Genomic DNA, 20,011 nt, shown 5'->3' with positions numbered 1-20,011 from the left:
AGTAAACTAGAAAAATGTATATTTAGAACATTGCCAACAAAATCTTGCCATCAATATTATATCAAAAAATTTATTTGAATAATGTTTTTAAATTCTGGTAAGTGCATTGAGATCACTGATCCTTTCTTTATTCAAAAATGTTAATTAATATTTAAAATATTTATTAAAAAGCATTTTTGTTCTTTTTAAAAATTGAGTTAAGAATTCAGTATTTCATCACATTAGTAAAGAAATAAAATGTCATTTTTAATAAAATATCTGAATATTAGAACCAATAAATAAGCTGGACTGTGGATCATTAAAACTTACGGATATATCCCTAATTATGACATCTAATCAATTATCAAATATCTATAAATAACATATTAGTTATTTTATGTAATGTGGAAAAGAAAAAATATATAGTTCTGTTGTTTTGATGTTTTAATTTTAAATATAAAATAACATTAAAATTTTGAGTAGCTTATCCTAATTATACATTCTCTAATATATAAGTATTTATAAATTTATGTTTATTTTATATTATAGCTTGGATTTTATCAAGGCTTTGTTCATGCATGGATAACAGTTTTAGAAAGAGAAGAGAGTTCTAAACAAAGGTTTATAATTGTTGTTTTAAATTTTTATGAAATTTCTAATTATAATTTATTAAATTAATTCAGTAAATATGGTATTGATATGGTAACTAAATAAAAAAAGGCATAAAAGAAGAGAGTAAGATGTAAGAAAACATCTTACTTAATCTTTATATTAAATTATTTATTTTATAATAATAATGGCAAAGTCATTGACTGTATAAATATATATTATTCTCAAAAGCTGCTTATTTTTTGTTAGAATGCAGGATTAGAAATTAAGATATTTGCTAGTTGTCCAGAGGGTAATCAGCTCTTTATTTCTGGTTTTTCTGTAATGAAACTAGTTGTCCATATTGCAGAGTGCATATTTTTTTACATACTATCAGGTAATATAAAAAAAATAAAGCTTTTTTTATTGTTTGCAAACTATATAGTCATTTATTAGATCTATGTGTACAAAAAAATTTAACATTACCACATGTTTATCTAAGTGGGCATCTATTGTAAACAGAGTATAAATTCTCATTGAATATGTTCAAAATTTATCAGAAAGTTTTTAACAATGTAAAATTATATTTTAAAACTCAAACAAGAAAAAATTCTGATTAAAAAAAACTATTAAAAAAATCATTTGTTACAGACAAATACTGTCAAAAATCACATTAAGAATCACATGCTAAAATATTTTTAATAGATACAAAACTAATAACTAATTGTATATTGAATAAAATTTATTTTTCAGTACTTCATAGAAGTAAAATGAAAATATAAATGGATGATTAATGAATTAAAGATGAAATTAATGAAATAAATTAGGTGTTAGCACCTGTTAATCATTAAACAAAGTAATTATTTATTAAGATATGATTTTTCTATATTGAAAATACAATAAATCTTGTTCAATTTGTAACATGAATAAAAGGAAAACTTTTCTACTTTGGAAAAATTATCAGTCCTGACAAAAATGAACCTTTTCTTATGCAGTATTTTTTTATTTTGTGTAAAACCAAAAACAGAATTAATTTGGACCGAATACTAAAAAATGTTTATCTTAAAGATGCATTTTAATTTAGTAACAAGTTTTAGAAAATCTTTTATTTTGGTTTGAATCAAATTTATAATTTAAATGCAAAGGAGAGTAAATAAATAAATTATTATATTGTCTTCTATTCATTAAGTTTTTCAAGACTTTCATTTAATTTAACAGTGTTCTACAGTTCATACAGGTAACTATTACTTTATAAATCATTGATATTTTCAGTTGCCAATCAATGTTTAATTTTTTTATTTTCTCATTTCACATGCTTTCTGTTTCTTTATTCCGTGGTGACCATGTTTGATTTGTCATGATGGAGTTTGATGTCTTAAATTGACTTTTGATTGTTTTACTATTAACATTATTATTACTTCTTACTAAAAGTACCTAATGGATTAAAATATGCACAAAGTTTGAAAAAAACTAAGAAAAATTGAAAAACTAAATAAAGTAGCCTGCCAGACCAGTTTGAAAGTACATTCATTAGTCCAAAGTAAATTTTGGTTATCTAGATGATTGGACTTGGTTGCCTACTAATTTTGAACTCTGGAATAAATAGTTGGAAATAAATTTCTTAAATATAAATTGCATACATGATGATTATAAAAAATTGTTTCTTTTTAATTAGAGATGAAACTAATATATCAGTGTATGAGAATGTTTTTGACATATTGAAATCAGTTTGTTTCACAAACTGATGTTTAATTTTTTTTCTTGATCTACACGATAGCCAAATTAATGTATTGGTTTATCAGAATTTTCTTGGTATGTCAGTTTGAGTTTATTTTACAGTGCTCTAATATTCTCTCCCCTCTTTCTAAATAAAAATGAGAGAGAGAGAGAATGGAACATAAATTTGTACAATGAACAGATTTTAATATCAGGAACATTCTGATACATGAATATATCAGTATTGGTAATCATCTCTACTTATAATAATTTATATTACTTTCCATTAATAAAATTAGATAAATGAAAGATTGCAATAAACAGTAAACTGTATGAATTTATAAACAAAATTATATTGTTTTGTGCTTTTTAGGAATTGAATAGAATTTTAATGAGATTTATTTTCAATACTATTTTGGACAGATAACGATACATGAAATATTGAATAATATATATATTTTCTTGGATCAGCATCTGTTTACAAAATGACATCCTGTTAGCTGATGTTAATGCAAAAGAAGATTGTAAATATTTTTTATTGATGTTTATTGAATTCTTTACAAAATATGCAACAATATTATTTATAAGCATCTTTAAATTTAAATTTCAACATGTTGCATGGATTTGTTGATTATATTGCATCAGATTAAGATATGTAGTAAAGTTAGGGATATTGTTTTAAATATATATAACTGCAAATATATTATTTTAATACTGTTTAATTATTTAGTAATGCAATTAGTGAAAAATATTTTTGAGAATTTTTAAATATCATTTTCAAAACTTTCCAAATATAAAACATTTATTAAAAATAATATGGGTAATTGTGTCTGTAAAGGCATTGATGGTAAAATATTTCTTAAAAGGTTGATACATGATAGAGGTTGGGAATCCCTGGTTTAGATGAAGTTTATAATTGCGAGTTAAAATTGATAATTATTCATATTATCAAATAGCCCACATCTACTTTCAAATTGACATTTAAACATACATCTCATGGGTTATCCACAAGGAATTATAGTAAAATTTAATTTATAAATGTTTTATCTATTTTCATTTAGTTTATTTCAAGGATATTTATAATTAACTTTTTTATTTAATAGAAAGCTAATTGCTCTAAGGTCACTGTTAGAAATGACAAAAAATTTTTCTCAGACAAGTATGCATGAAGAAGAATCCACAGAACGATTACAAAAAATCCGAGCCAAATTCAAACAGGTAAGATAATTTTAGAACAGGTAAAAAAATAGTTTTAGAAAGTAATTTTGATATTTTAAATATGAAAATAATAATAGTTATACTTCTCTGACTAGTCTATTATGATATTTTTAATTTTTGATTTCCAAGAAAGCAGAGGCAGAGAAGTATAACTAAATATAAGCTAAGATAATTTGAGATTGTGTAACTACTATTAATTAATTAATTATGAAGCAGTAAAAATAATAAAAATAATTATGTATTATTACAAGACTACTACCACCATCACCATCACCCTATCCATTATGAAAATACGTTAATTATAATATGATTTGTGATGTGTGTAATTCCTTTCATTATTATTATTGTTAAAATAAAAAAATAGACTTGTCTTTGTTAATCTATAAAAACTACAATTAAAATTGAATATGTTTTATTGTTAAGTTAATTATATTTTTAGTAATTATTTTTCATCATAATTATATAATTAAAACTGAATTAACAGAATTGTTAATTCATTGATGCGTAATAAAATTAATAATTATGTTAAGTGAAATGGTAAATTTACCCACATAAAATGTATATTTACCCACATAAATGTAAATTTACCCACATAAATTGATATATCATCTCTTCAATACTATTTCAGTACATTTGCCATTCTTAAAATTCCTAGTGAGGTTTTGAGTATAATTAAGCAGACTATAAAACTTCAACTAAAAGAAATAAAAATTTATATAAAACATAATGATCCAATCTATTATTTACATAAGTTGGCTACTGTTATAGAATTTAAAACTAATTCATAATATATGATATAGAAAAATAAAATACTGAAAATAATACTTTTTTTTTGTTTCTAACAAAAAATTTAAGAGGATTCTATTATAAGTTGAAGCATTATAATAGACTTAGTTTAAATATTATATTTTGAAGATAAACACAAAAAAATGACCAATAAACTTTTATATGATAAAATATTTTTAAAAATTGAATTAAACTCTATTATAAATTAAGGTTTTATTGCATAAAACAACTTCAGAATTTTAGACATGGCCAAGTTTTAATCTTGTTAATTTTAGTTGCATAAAAAGAATAACTAGCAAAAATGGCTATCAAGATTAGGTTTTGAGTACTTTTGAAATAAACAATGTTTGATGTTGGTTGTTGGACTATTTGAAATTTGTTGTGTCGTCGTATTTATTTGGAATTTATATATTAAGAACACAAATGTCAGTTAGTACTGAGTAACATTCCAATTTCAAATGTTATCAAATTGAAGCTACAATGTGAAATCTGATGCAGGCTTATGAAATATGCCAAAAACATTTGTTTTTAAAGGATGGTGTTAAGAGTTACAGGTTAATCACAGTTCCAGCTTTGTTCATCACTTTTAAAATTTAAATAATTTATGAATTAGATTCACTAATAAATTATATGGTTTTTTTATGTATAACTTAAATAAAATATCTTTCATAAAACTACTATATTAGTTTATTCTTGATTTGGTTTTTGAATATGTCATTAAGAATTTTTTAGTCTTTACTCATAGTAATAATAATACTTATAAAACATAGAAAGATAAATGATCAAATTGTGATTATGAATGACTTTCATACATTAAGAAAAATTCTAATATATGGATTTTATATTTTGTAAGGCATAATATTTATTAACAAGTCAACTGCTATACAGAATGGAGAATAAATTCAGAAACAGCATTTGGAAAACTAAATAAGTCAAAATAAATTACTCCTGTATTCATTTTCAGAAAATTCTGATAGGTCTATCATTATTAAATTCCTACTATTAGTTCACACTTTCCCTATATATATTTATATATCTTGTTCAAATTTTCAATCGTTAATAAAATTCTTTTTATTCATCCACTCAAGTTCAAATACATTTTTTTAAACTTGTAGTGGATGACACTTGATGTTAATACAGTTTTTTCAAATATTAATTCATTAATTAAATTTAATTAATTAATTTTAGTTTTATATGGGAGAAGAAATTTCTCTTATATAAGGTATTTAGCATATGTATATATATATTTATATTAATTGTAATTATTTAATAAAAAGTAACTAGAATAAAATTTTTCTTTGTTGACCTAAGTAGGAATTGACTTTAAAAAAATTTTTTTTATATTATTTTATACTACGATTTTGTGATAAGTTTATCACTTGCTTAAGAATTTGAAAATTATTGGTAATTAAAAAAAACGAAAATTTTGATTTTCATTGCTTTATAATAGACATAATAAATTTAAATAAATATATATATATTTTTTATTTATTTTGCTAGATATTGAGATATTTAATGAATCTTGTTTTGAAATTCTGTAAGTAATAAGAATTGTTTATCAGGATTAGATTTTGAATAGTTTCAAAATAAAGAATGTTTGAGATAGTATCAGTTTAAATTGATAGATGAATTATAAATTCAAATTCATGCTTAATGAGATAATCTTCACGTAGTGTAATAGCTTGAAAGATTCCTGTTCCAAAGAAACCATAATGTTGTTAACATCTAAAAATAAATTGACTTAACATCTTCCACTATGCACAATTTTGTACACACTTACGTACATACATAACATTATCATAGAATGAAAATTATTAAGAAAACAAAACATATTTTAAAACTCAGTGAATTTTCCAGCTATTTAATAGTCAAAAATGTTAATTTTTCACTATACAGGTAACCCCCATATAACACAGCACTTCTATCGCATGGATTCACTCTAACATGGTTCGAGAATTGGGAACATCCCTGTATAACACTGTGCTTTTATAGCATGGATTCACTCTAACATGGTTTGAGAATTGGGTAAAACCCTTGTACAACATGAAATGTAATAAAAACTATTAAAAGCAAACTTTATCTAATTTGAAAATAGGGAAATCCCCGTACAACAGTTCAATAAATGTGATAAAGCTTTTAAGTGCTAAAGATACCTCATTTGACATTTTTCATTCGAGCGCATACATACTATCGGATTTTCCTGCATAATTTTCATGAATTATTAGTAATTAAGTACATTATATAAATTTTCTTTTCTTGCCTTCTGTCCATACACGTGGTCCTTCTTGAAACTTGTTTCAGTGTTGCCAGATCTTGATGCTTCTGCTTTTGATGTTGCCAAATGTTTTTCCTTTATTCCATATTTTCTTTATTCAGTCACTAGTTTTTTAGGCATTGAACTGCACCTCCGACTGTTGGGACAATCCACACCTTTACAAGTATACTTTAAGACTTTAATTGTGTCTGATTTTTGGCTATGTAGATTAAAAATTTTCGGTTAATAGTGCTCAGTGATGACAAAGGAAACATTGTTTAATTTATATTAATATGTTTCACTTTTTAAGAAAATTTTAATAAAGATATTTATCTTATTTATGAAAATATAATAGCATGATTTTTAATTTTTGGAAGCTAACCCCCCTTTTCATACTAGTTCTTTGTTTCATATAACACGGATTCGCATAACACTGCAATTTTTTGGAACATAACTCCTGTGTTATACGGGGGTTACCTGTACAGTGGAACCTCACTTAACGAGCACCTCGCATAACAAGCAAAATAAATTGGGAAAAAATGACTTGCTTAACAAGCGAATTTTTGCATTACGAGTGGCTAGGAGAGGGGAAGTCCCGGATTGTGCACATGCTACATCTAGCACTCATTCAGCTAGCATCTTAGTGTCGCTTGTGATCACACATTTTTCCAAACTTTTTCCAACACATATTACATATAAATAACAACAACCATAGTTTGTTATATAATAAACATGCCAAATGATATGCCAAATACTTGGGCTATGTAAAGGCTATAATTAAATATTAGAAATTAATTAATTTGACTAGAAGAAGGCAGTTATGCCACCATCTTGTATTAAATTTAATGATTTAATGACCAATTTCAAATTAAATTTTAGAAACGTCTGAATTAAAAATTAACAATTTATAATTATTAAATTTAACATGAGATGGAAGCATAACTGCCTACCTCTAGTCAGATTACTTAATTTCTATTATTTAAGTATAGCTTTTACATAGTCCAAGAATTTGACATATCATTTGGTGTGTTTATCAAACATATTATGTGATTTGGATTGCAGAAAACAAAAAAAAAAATTTGTGTTTCAGGTTGGTTCATTCTGCACTAGAAGAAAAGATGATGATTCACACTCATTAACAATGTTTATTGTATTCTTTTCTTTAAATAAACATTATACATAAAATATATGAGCATATTTTTTGGCATGATGCATTATTGTATTTTACATTAATTTCTATGGTAAAAATTATTTTGCTTAACGAGTGTTTCGCATTACGAGTAAGACTCTGGAACAAATTGTGCTTGTTAAGCGAGGTTCCACTGTATTAAATAGCCATCTTTAGCTTTACTCTTTCTTTTGAATCTAAGAATATAATGTAAAAGATATAAAATAAAAATATACAGTAGAGCATCAATTATCCAAATATCGATCAACCAAAACATCAGTTAACCAAAAGCATTCCAGTCGGCAAATTTAAATTTCTGCTAGTGCTGTGACACTGCAATATTTGGCTATGTCTTGGACTACGCCAATGCTATCTTTGTTGGTGTGCGTGTTTTAGCTGGCAGCATGGCATGACCATGAGAGGGTGCTTAGATGTGCCAGGATTTGAACAAATTTGAATATGGGATAGGTTAATATATTTTTTCGTACGTAATTGGTTATCTGAAAAATCGATTATTCAAACAACCCCAGTCCTGAATTGTTTCGGATAATCGATGCTCTACTGTATTACAAATCATATTTTGAATTTCCTTTTAATATAAAATTTTCTGTTTTTGAAGGTTTTTTTTTTTAGTTAGTACATTCCTAGAATGTTTGTATATTTCATAAATTTCAGCAAATCTTGCATAGTCCAGACCTGTTAAGAGTTTTATAAGCAACTTTTTTTTATAAATATTGATTAGTCTAAGTATACTTTGTTGTTTTGTTGAAAGACAAAAGTTGTTAATGCTATCCTGCATTTTTTAAGTGTAATGCCAGTAAAGAGTTAGAAATATATCATGCAGGCTATGTTAATGTTAGATCACTGCTTTAACTGGGATTTTGTAAATGCTTACTGGTGATGAGTTTTATGAAATGCCTTCTGATATTATAAATTCAAAATAAGAGAGAGAGCATAAATTACTAAATACTTTGAAAACTTTATAGCATCACCATTAGGCATTTATAACATATTAATAGAATAAGAACAATAAATTTTTAAATTTAAAGTATTGCATTCTAACAATTTATATTTCTGACACTTTTGATATTCAAGTAATTAGCAAATATGGCATTTTCTTCATTAAATCCAACCATTTACAGATGTTATTCTGCATGATATTTTTTACAATATTTCAGCTTATCAAAATGTTTGTGAAAAGACTTACACTTATTTTCACTATGTTTTGACATTAAACATTTGTCACATTTTATCTTCCAAAGAAGAAGAAAAATGTAGAGATCATGCATTTTTGGTTTAGATGCAGAACTGAAGCTTATTTAATCAGATGGAAATTAGCAAAAATATTGGAATGTTCACCTTGCTAACCTGTGGTTTATCAAAAATATCGATAAGATTTTTCTATAAATTCCATATTTCAATTGGATAACAAATAGAACTGCTGAGAAATTACAGGATCCATCGTCTAATACAAAAGTTTTTTCTATTCATCACTGATACTGAATTTTGACTAAAATCTTTCGATTAAATGGCTTTTTACAGAATTTTCAATACTGGTTAGATGTTACTAGTTAGGAATTATTCATTAGTACAAAATAAATTTTCATAATTACTGTTACATATTGTGTGCATTTTGTTTTCTTAATATGCATTATATATATAAGTTAGTATGTATTCATTTTGATTTATTACCATTTTGTTACATATTACAATTACTAAATAAAATATTTTAAATATAGTTTTTCAATTATGTTAATTAATGACCATGACTTTAACATTAATCAACTACAGTAAGACCCCGCTTAATGCTGATTTGATATAACGTGGTCTGCTGAAGCCTTAAAAAAAAAGCTGAAAATTTACATTGATTTAAATTATCACAGCATTTCATTGATTCATATATATGATTATTTACTAACACAAACCAATCAGAAAAAGGTAGCAAAATGGTGTACTTTCTTTAAATCTGTTTGTTTGGTACAATTTTGGAAAAAATATAACATTATGGATGCCATAGGCAATATCAGTTTTGCTTGGAAAGAATTAACTGATAAATGCCCAAACGAAGTGTGAAAGAAGTTATGGCTGAAGGTATCCAAAAATTCTCAACGAGAAGAGCCTACGCTGTATCCGATACAGCATGACTACGAGATGTAGACAAACAGGATATTGAGGAGTTACTGCAGGTTTCTAGTGAGAGTCTTACTAACAATGATCTTCAAGAACTGGCAGAACAAGGAATTCATGTATAACTGGAAAATAGTGATTCTGAAAACAAAGAACTCAAGGCATTTCTCTACAGATTTCATTAGTAAAAGTCTGGTAATGATGACCGAAATCGTTGATCAAATTGTAGCAAATGATCCAGATTTTGAAAGGAGCGAAAAAGCAAAATGAAGCATTTTGGATGCGAATTTCTGCTACCGACATTTGCTTAAGGAAAGAAAAAGCAACAAATGAAGAAAACTTCATGACTCTATTGCAAAAAAACAAGAATTTCAGAAAAGTCAGGATCTTTGTTACAAAAAAATGAACTGTACACTTCTATGTGCATATGTTTGTTATTTAACATATATATTATTATACAAATTAATATAAAAATAACTTAAAATTAAAGTAAAATTTGTTTATTTTTGGTTGCATGTTCCCCTATCTCTATTTACTCTGTTAAAATGACCTCGTTTAACACGGTTTCATTTAGTGCTTTGTCATCTAGGAATGCATCCCCCGCGTTAAGCGGGATCTTACTGTATATAATAATTATTTTAAAATTTTTAATAAATAATTTATTTAAGTTAAGCTAAAATACATTTCTATCCTATAATGCCAGATTTATTGAAGTTTAGATTTTTAAATAACAATTTTGTTTTTTCACTTTTTATAATACTGGATGCATACACTATCAGACAGCATTAAAATTTTTTCCATAATGCAACTACTTTCAACATTACAAAATCATCATCATCATCATCATCATCATCATCAGGTTAACAAATGTTTCAAATTTAGAACAGAATGTCACTATGTGTAGTATAACATTTTCAACATTTAAATTTCCCAACAGAATTTGAGGCTTGCAAATACAAGAAAGGACAAAATTTGAAATAAAATGGCAAACAAAAACAACAGGTGCAACTAATGTTCTCTCTAAGCTGCGCGGCTGCGCACTGCTCAAATTGTTGCAGCATGCGAGAATTTATGTGCCGCGCAGGCGAGCATGCACACTGATTTGAATTGTTATTTACTTATTTCACACACTGTCTGCAACATGATTATTGCTACATACATTTCGATTAAATACATTAAATCATTGACAAAAGATAATATTTTGTATGGAAGTATGTTTTAAAATGAATTTTAATCTCTACTTTATAATTAATTAATTTTAATTTTTATAGGAAAAAATAAGATTATATATATATATGCTCAGAAAAATTTTTTGCTCAGAATCTGCTCAGCAAAAGATTGTTTTGCTCAGAGAAGTATATGTTCTGCTCATCTACAAAAAAAAATTAGAGGGAACATTGGGTACAACAGAGAACTCTTAAATCATTTTTTGTGACATGAGTTTGTGGTGCATTATAACCGGGGCTGTGGAGTTGGTAAAAAACACTCAACTCCAACTCCTGATAATTTTAGTAGGCCAACTCCGACTTCTGACTCTGGCAAAATTAAATACCAAGTCTTTTTATGAGAGCAGAGGCACTAATAGGGGGGTTAACCTACTCTGAACTCTAAAAGGAACCCTGGGCATTTACCCGAGTATTTTTATAGTTAGTATTTTTAATATTTAACTTACATTAATATTTATTTCTATAAAAAAAATTAATTTTTAACAAATATTTAATAAGAGGGAAAAGGGGGAGCGATAAAATTCTACGTCTACATATCTTTATTCTACAGCTTTTGCACTTCAATTTTACCTTTCCAGAAAAGTAGGTCCAACTAAAATGTGTACAATCTAGCTACTTCAGCACCTTGTTCAGAAAAGAAAAATTTATACTCTGATCAATTAGTCTGGCTCATTCAGAAAAATAGAGTACTCATTTAGAACAGGGATAATAAAGGAATGAATCAAAAATATTCAAATTCAATTGGGTTAAAATAATTTAACTACTAAACACAAATACTACAAAAAAAAAATATTGATACATACTTCATAAATTAAATTGTTGCATTTTGTATTTAAAATAAATGAATTATAACAAAATACAAAAACATTTTAAAAAAATTAATAAATATAAAATAAATTTTCTTTCATTTAAATAAAAAAAACTAAATTAAATTTTAAAATACCGGAGTCTGAGTTGACACATTTTTCCTGACTACATCTCCTCTGGCCAGAAATTCCTCCAGACTCCGACTCCACAGCCCTGGTTAGAACACAGGACAACTAGGATAGTATGGCATCATGGTTGAAAAATTTTAAAGTCTCCACAAGTTAGGAAGCTCAAGTGTGGGTGCATTATATAGGCATAAGGTGGACTTCCCAAATAAATAAAAACCCTATGATTGGCACAATCCCTGAGGAAGATGGTTTGAGTCCACAAGGGGTTGAAATTGGACTCCATGGACTTTTCTGATCAGTTCTGTGGAGCATCTACATTTTGCGATATCCTGCTGGTACTCATCAGCATTCTGGCCATGGTACTGATGTATCATGTATTTTCCACAGTTGTCAGGTGTGAAAGATGTACAGCATAAACCCCAGATTTTTTGAGAAGAGAGAACCTATCTATATCGTTGCAGATAGGGACAGGTTCAAAGTATGGTAAAGTGTCTTCTGGTGCTCTTGCCACTATTGTAATAACACAGTCATCTCTCAGTTATCGCGGTTAATAGGGACCAGAACTGGCCGCGATAAGTAAAAAACCGTGAAGTAGTGTCACCCTCTCATTTTTAACGCAATCGTCACGGGCAGCTTTGGATAGAGCTGGATTGTTGCGAGCAGTTTCGGATAGAGCTGGATCGTCGCAGCCAGCTTCAGATAGAGCTGGGGTAGCTGCAGGATGCGGCGTAGAGACAGCAGAAGGAGTTTCTGCAGAACGTTTTCGGCGCACAAGGAACATCGTGATGGGGAGTTGTGACCGTTGTTTTTTCTTCTGAGCAAAGATGCCCTTGTACAATGCCATTACACCGTCAATACGGTTACTGAATTCTATGGCTCTGACCATGTTGTCGTCGATTTCTTGGGCTCTTTGTTGCAGAGTCCGTGCTATGTTGCAGAGCTCTTGCAGGTTTTCCAAGGTAAGGCCGCGTTCTTCAGCTTCATTGTCGTCACCGTCATCAGATACCTCCTCTTCTTCCTCACTCACTGATCTTGTCATTTCGACGAGTTCCTCGTCGGTTAAGGGGTTTGAGTGGCACTCGATCAGTGTGTTCACTTCTTCTGTCGTCATGTTGGAGAACCTTCATTCGCTACCAACCGAGCCAGCCTCACAGCCTTATCTACAGCGGAGTGGTTAACTTCATCAGGCGTAAATCCCTCATAGTCATGGGTGATGTTTTTTGGCCACAATTTCCTCCAACTTGCAATTAGTGTCTGCTCTTTCATGTCATTAAGAGCATTCTGAATGTTGACCAGGCACGTTGCAATGTTGTATCCCCGCCAATAGTTATTCAGGCTGAAGACCACATTGTCTTCGTCGATGGAGAAGATGAGGCCCTCCATCGTGGACTTCGTGTAGAGGGCCTTGAAGGCCCGAATGACCCCCTGATCCATGGGTTGTATAAGGGAAGTGGTGTTGGGGGCAGGAACTTCATTTGGACCCTGTCATAATGGAGACTAGTTGCATGTCCTCCTGCACAGTCCATGAAGAGGAAGACCTTTTTAGAGAGGTACCGCTTCACCTGCGGGATAAAGCAGTTTACGAACCAGTCGAGTGTGAGGGCTTTGTTATCCATGCCTTTTTGTTGTGCATCCAGTAGATGGGCAGCAAAGCTTTGTTTTTGTTTTTCAAAGCCCAAGGATTTAAGGACTTGTAAATTAAGCCGGGCTTGAGCATGAAGCCTGCAGCATTCCTACACATGAGGAGAGTCACTCGATCTTTGTGGGCCTTGAACCCTGGCTTCTTCAATTCGTCCTTGTAAAGGAACGTCCAGGACGACATCCTCTTCCAGAAGAGGCCAGTCTCATCCATGTTAAAGACCTGCTCCGGGGGATAACCACCCTCATCAATTATCTTCGGAAACTCTTCCTCGACGTAACGAAGAGCTGCCTCTTGGTCTGACGAGGAGGCCTCCTCATACAAAGGAATGTTGTGAAGGACAAATCTCCTCTTGAATTTCTCGAACCAGCCCTTGCTGGCAACAAAATCACGTTTTTCTTGTGGGGTAGGATCACTCAAGGCACTGGTACTAGGCTGAGGTTCATTTTTGTCATCGTCATCACCTTTGTTGTCTTCGTTAGACTCGTTCCTGAAGGAGAATTGATCATACAGGGCTTTGGCTTTAGTCCGAATCATATTGGTATCGAGACTAACCTTCTTTTCCCGACAGTCCGATATCCACACTGATAAGGCATTCTCCATTTTCACAATTCGCTTATTACGAGAAGTCAAAACTCACTTAGTGTTCTTGGAGAACAATATCGAGGCAGTTTTACGGATATTCACTTCATCCTTATGTAGTGAATCATCGATTCGTTCAATCCATAATGGCGTGCAACGGAAGCATTGCTATGGCCTGCCTTAAGCATGTCCAATAAATTAACTTTTTCATTCAATGTCATCATTTTTCTCTTCTTGGGTTTACTAGAGGATTTAGAGGGTGGAGGACGTTTAGAAGCCATTTTCAAGGGTGTCACAAGCACTATTTTGAACAAAAAGACACAAGAGAACAACAAAAATTAGCACACCTCAAGATTAAGCATCACTCAAACATTGATTTGAATGAGCGTGGTCGTCTTCGCTGGGTATGAGAGCGAAGGTGGAAGAAACGTCTAGGCCAATCAGCTTGCGAGATTCCTGAGTCGGGGGGGATATCAAATGGCAGGATGCTAGCCAGCCAATCAGAGACATGGATTTTGAATTGTGTGGGCACTCCCTGCCTTCTTCTGGCGTGCAAGCAACTTTTGCGCCATAATTCCTCAATTTTGAGTTTTTGATGAATATTTTTGAACAATCCACGATATACTGAGGCTGCGATAAATGAAACGCAAAGTAGCGAGGGATTACTGTACATTTCAGTAAAAAATAGTACAAATAAAACATGGCCGATGGAAGACAATGGCAAAGGTTTTTACACTTTGTGAAAAACATTGTATTTATATTTTTTGTATATTTATTAAATATGCTTTTTTAATATTTTTCCCAACTTTGTTCTTACATAAAAATTATTTTTTACATATTGTCATTGACACACACACACTCCAAAAGTGCCAAAAATCAAATTTTATAGGAGCAGTTAATAGACAGTTATGCTATTATATGCAATATTAATTGTCATAAGATTTTCCTTTTTGCATGTTTATTATAAGTTGTAATCATGTAATTACCTGTATTTACTACTGACTGAACACAATAACAGAAAAAAAAGATTGTTGTTTACAAGGTGTCTTCAGCAATGCAAACTGACCAATTATCTATAAACTTACTACAGCCAATTAGTTCTAATCAAATATTTTTGCAAAACATGCATACTCCAAGAGCCTTCAAAAATGTGACATAATGAAAACTTATTTGACTTGTAATTGTACTTCAAGATTTTTGTGTATCAATAACAATATAATTTTAAAATTAAAATTGATATTACTAATATAAAAGCCATTGTCTGTTTGTAAGAGAATTCCTTATAACTCCTGCAATTTTTGTCCAATCCAGATGAAATTTTAGTTTCATTCATTTTATGTTCTGACAGAAAGTATAGGCTACTTGTTTTGTAGATATATTAGCTACAGAATAAATGTTTTATTGATTTCTGATCAGTGATTGCATTTATGTTGCAATGATGTCAGTGACCATGTGATGTTCATGCTTAACAAGGAAATTTCCCTTAGGTTGCATTTTTAAATATTTTGGAAAATGGTATATATTGAACTTTAAAAAAAAAGATAGCCTCATTGCGTTACTTCTATAATAGATTTTTTAAAAATCTTTCCATAATGACCACATTACATCTTAGATCATTAATTCCAATTGGATAAAACAAGCTCATTATTTAAGGAGTGTTATTGCTCATCTAACTAACACACTATAAGTACATATAATTTATCTTTGTTTTATCACTGTGGAATTAAGAATTTACTTTGTCAAGGGTTGCAGAAACAGCATCACAATGTCAATCATCAAACAACATTAAGGTGTCTATTACTAAAGGAAGATGGCAAGGAAATTTTTTTAAAAGACAAGAGTGTTTACTCAGAATGTACTGCATGAAGAAATTTTATAAAGAAAGATTTTATTATTTTAATATAAAGGCCTTAATCTGTTTGTGTGTGTAAGCGAATTCTCTATAACTCCTACAATTTTTGCCCACTCCAGGTGAAATTTTGTTTTGTAACTTACAACAAGTGATACAACACTTGTGATACAACAGATAATATTTCTGCAAATTAAGTTTTTTATATTAACAACTCTTCTCAAATTTGAAATTTGTACTCTTCTCAATTCTTCAATCTCTACTTTCTCATAAAAAGTATTCTGTCATGCTTGACGGGAATTTATAGTTTTTGAAGGATTTCTTTTATTTAAAAGATTTTTTGAAAAATTCAGAAAATCAATTTAGAAATGAAAATTAATGAACATTCTTTATATAGTTTATATAGATCTAATGTTGAAAATGTAGCAAAATATTTAATATAAAAGAATAGAATTGGGTAGCTTTTGATTTCATTTAATTATAATTTTACATGTAAAATTTATAAATTATTTTTAGTTTTGCATATACAGTATTAACTTTTTCTAATTTAGATATAAAGAATAGCATGCTAAAATTTTAATATTAATTATATAGTGTTAATAATTAATTTTAAAAGTTAATTTTAATTTTTTATTTTTATAATACTTAAATTTTATAGGTGGTCTCTCTTTTGAACATAAGTGGTGAAAGTTCGGAAGTACCTCCAGAAAACCAACGACCTGAAATGTCTTTCTGATATCTGTCAGGTTTACTCATACAGAATGCTCAAAGATCTTGAAATTATAGCAAACTGTAGAATTGGAAATTTATCTGACATGTTAAGATTCATAACACTTCCACTTGCTGAAGATTGAGTAGGGCATTATAAAATTTCTAAATTTAACAATTCCTATTTATATTTTTATTATAAGATTCCTTATTTTATATAATTTGTAAACTAATTTATAAATAAAATATTTTTATTTTAAATGAGAAATATCAGTCAAAAAACATAAAAAGAATGTATTTATATACATTTTTCAAATATACAAATTAAATGAATTGTAACTAAAAAGCAATCATTAATATAGGAAAAATATATATATATTATATATATATTTAAAAATTGATCCTTACATTAGATTTTTGCTAATAAATATAGTAAAGTAAATTATTTTATGGCATTATATGCTATATTGTTAATTAAACTCTGTGCTTCATGATACAAGTATAATTTTAATTACAACATTGTAAATTTAGTTAAATTAAATTGGTGTCATTTGGAATTGTTAAGATTTTATTGGTAAAACTATTGTCTCCTTTTGTGTTAAAATTTTCTTTCTCTTTGAAAATTTTATTAATGTGTATATTTTTGAAAGATTACTTGTGTGCCATAGATTGTTATATTCTAGTCGGTGTAATGAAATTTGTATAGGAAAAGTAAGAGTAAAGGTATATAACCATCAACAAATGTGTTCTTTAATTCCGCCCATTAACTTTCATTGGATAATTGGAAATGAAGGGTGGAGGACACATCATGATGTATTGTTTTTAAATTTTGTGTTAAATTATAGGTTTGTATTTGTGTTAAATGTAATATGATGTATTAGTTTTTGTAGAAAAGGTGATCATCGTCATTATTATTTTTATTAAATTTTGTTACATATTTTTAAAGATTTTGTATTTATTAGAAATTATAGAATTTGTTGAATTAAATTTTTAAAATATTTTTAATGTGATAATAGATTTAGTTATTTATTTTTATAGTTCACAAATTTTAACTTTTTTAAGGAATGTCTTCTTACGTGTGTAAATTTGACTACCAAAGTATTCAATCTAGAATTTATAAATTTATCAAATATTCTAATGGATTTGAGACTATTCTTATTCATTTAGATTCCTTAAATGAATTAAAATTTTAGAAAATTATTTATATTTATGATATATGTATATTAAAATCAAATTCTATAAGATTTTTATAAAATTATATATATTATTTTAAATTTTATCTTGCTATATTTTAAAAGCTTTTGATGAACTCTAGTATCATTTTCAGATATTTAAAAAATCATATATGAGTATATTGTATATATTTGATGTGAATATATATAATTCTGTAATATCAAAATTATTTTCTTGCATTCGTGTCAGATTAAAAGTATAGGTTTCTTTTTTCCAAATTTTGTGTGGAATTTTAATTAATTTTTAAGATAATGATCAATAGAAGTATTCTTAAATTATTTTATATATTTTCTTGTACAATTAAAATGTCTTTTCATATATTTAACTTTAGTTAACAGTGAACATCTCTAATCATTTGATCCTAGCATTAATCAAACCATTCAGTCTAATTATGAAATACTAAAATAGTTTTAATGTATTAGGTAATGATTGATGCAAATTTAAGAGGAAAAGCAAAATATTTCATTTATGTAAGAAATAAAGTTGTATTAATTTAAATCTGCTAATAATGCAATTAATAATTGAAAATGAAAAAATTTCAAGTGACTCTTCTTTAATAATCTCATGGAATATATTTGAGCTTAAATTTGAAGTAATTTTATAACAAAAATTAGATTATTATTTAATTATTTGAAATAATATGTAGAAGGAGGATTGTTGATTTATACTTATAATTAAATGTAGTAGTTAAATTTTAATAAAAATTAATATTAAGAAAATGGACATAAACATTACTTTTAGGAAAAAATTTTAGATCATGATTTTTATGTTCATTACAATATGCTGTCTAGGTTTAAAAGTTTACAAACATACTCCATGACAAAAAAATATTCCCACTTAATTCAACTACTTTAACACAGGTATTCATATCAATAAGAAATACAGTGAAAACTCGACTAATAAACTTAATCCGTTCCACAACTCTGTTCATTAACTGAAGCAATTTTTCCCATAGAAATTAAGGCAAATACAATTTATCCATTCTAGCCTTTGAAATTTTTGTAATTTTATTTGTATAATGGGTTTTCTTTGATGAAAATGTAGGTAAATGTAGTATCTATCATTACAGCAACAAACATGTAAACTTTATTTAATAAAATAGTACTGTACATACCTTCATTGTTGTAGTTGGTGGCAGAGGAGTGGAGATGTATGGAGCTTAATACTTAGAAGGGGAATTCTCCTCCAAAAAAAATAGCAGGTAGCACTTCATTAGGAGATTCTTTGAGTTGATGTCTCTTTTTGTAAGAAATTGATCTAAAGTCGATTGTCTTATTCTTTTAATCACAATTTTTCTCAAATGCATTGTCGTTTTCTGTTGCCACTATTACTTTTCTCTTTCTTGGGTGCCATATTGATTAAATAACATTTTTCAGTTTTGTGATTTATATAAATCACAAAAAAGAAGTTTAGCACAAACACTCAGAAAAGCAATGCTTAACTCACGCATGCCTAACAGCAACTAAAATTTGACACAAAAACTTGTGTGTTTGTTATTTGAGTCAAAACTTTTGCAAAATAAAAGTTCATTAACTGATTTAGTCGTTAACCAAGGTGTTCGTTAACTGACGTTCCACACTACTATTATAATCAGAAAAGGCAAAACAAACCTGTTAAAGTAGAGAATTTTAAACTTAAATAGTATATGCTGATAATGGGTGCACAAATACTTGAAAATATTAGATAATATAAATTATTTTGTATGTAAAACAGTATTCTTTTATACTTTTAATGTATGACATAAAAAAATGAGAATAACATTAGTTATTGAAAAATAAAATAGTTTAATGTTAATTTACAATTTACTTTTATTAAAACAATGATTTAATGCATTATATAAGCTTTTAATTAATCAACTATAATTTAAAAGTATAGTTCAACTAAGAATGTATTAAATCACAGAAATTATATATTAAAATCATAAAAGAATTCTAATCTTTTCTAAAGATGGCTAGGTAAATATTATTTTTATTGTAATACTATTTAATGAAATAGGTATCCAC

General features: G+C 28.1%; 1 protein-coding gene across 1 annotated transcript in view; it reads left to right on the top strand.

The window, feature by feature from the left end:
• Nucleotides 1-18,682, top strand: part of LOC136972781 (protein LTO1 homolog) — a 42,836-nt gene extending 24,154 nt beyond the window's left edge. Inside the window, exons 3-5 of the mRNA XM_067267427.1 lie at nucleotides 529-599; nucleotides 3,387-3,501; nucleotides 16,726-18,682. Of these exons, the coding sequence (XP_067123528.1) occupies nucleotides 529-599; nucleotides 3,387-3,501; nucleotides 16,726-16,803 (264 nt within the window). The 3' untranslated portion in view covers nucleotides 16,804-18,682. The remainder of the gene's footprint in view (nucleotides 1-528; nucleotides 600-3,386; nucleotides 3,502-16,725) is intronic.
• The last annotated feature ends 1,329 nt before the right edge of the window (nucleotides 18,683-20,011 follow it).

Source organism: Centruroides vittatus, unplaced genomic scaffold (genome assembly GCF_030686945.1).
Source record: "Centruroides vittatus isolate TY-2023 unplaced genomic scaffold, ASM3068694v2 contig_301, whole genome shotgun sequence".
NCBI classification, from domain to species: domain Eukaryota; kingdom Metazoa; phylum Arthropoda; class Arachnida; order Scorpiones; family Buthidae; genus Centruroides; species Centruroides vittatus.
The sequence above is the reverse complement of the archived record's forward strand: the minus strand, read 5'-3'. Positions and strand labels throughout refer to the sequence as shown.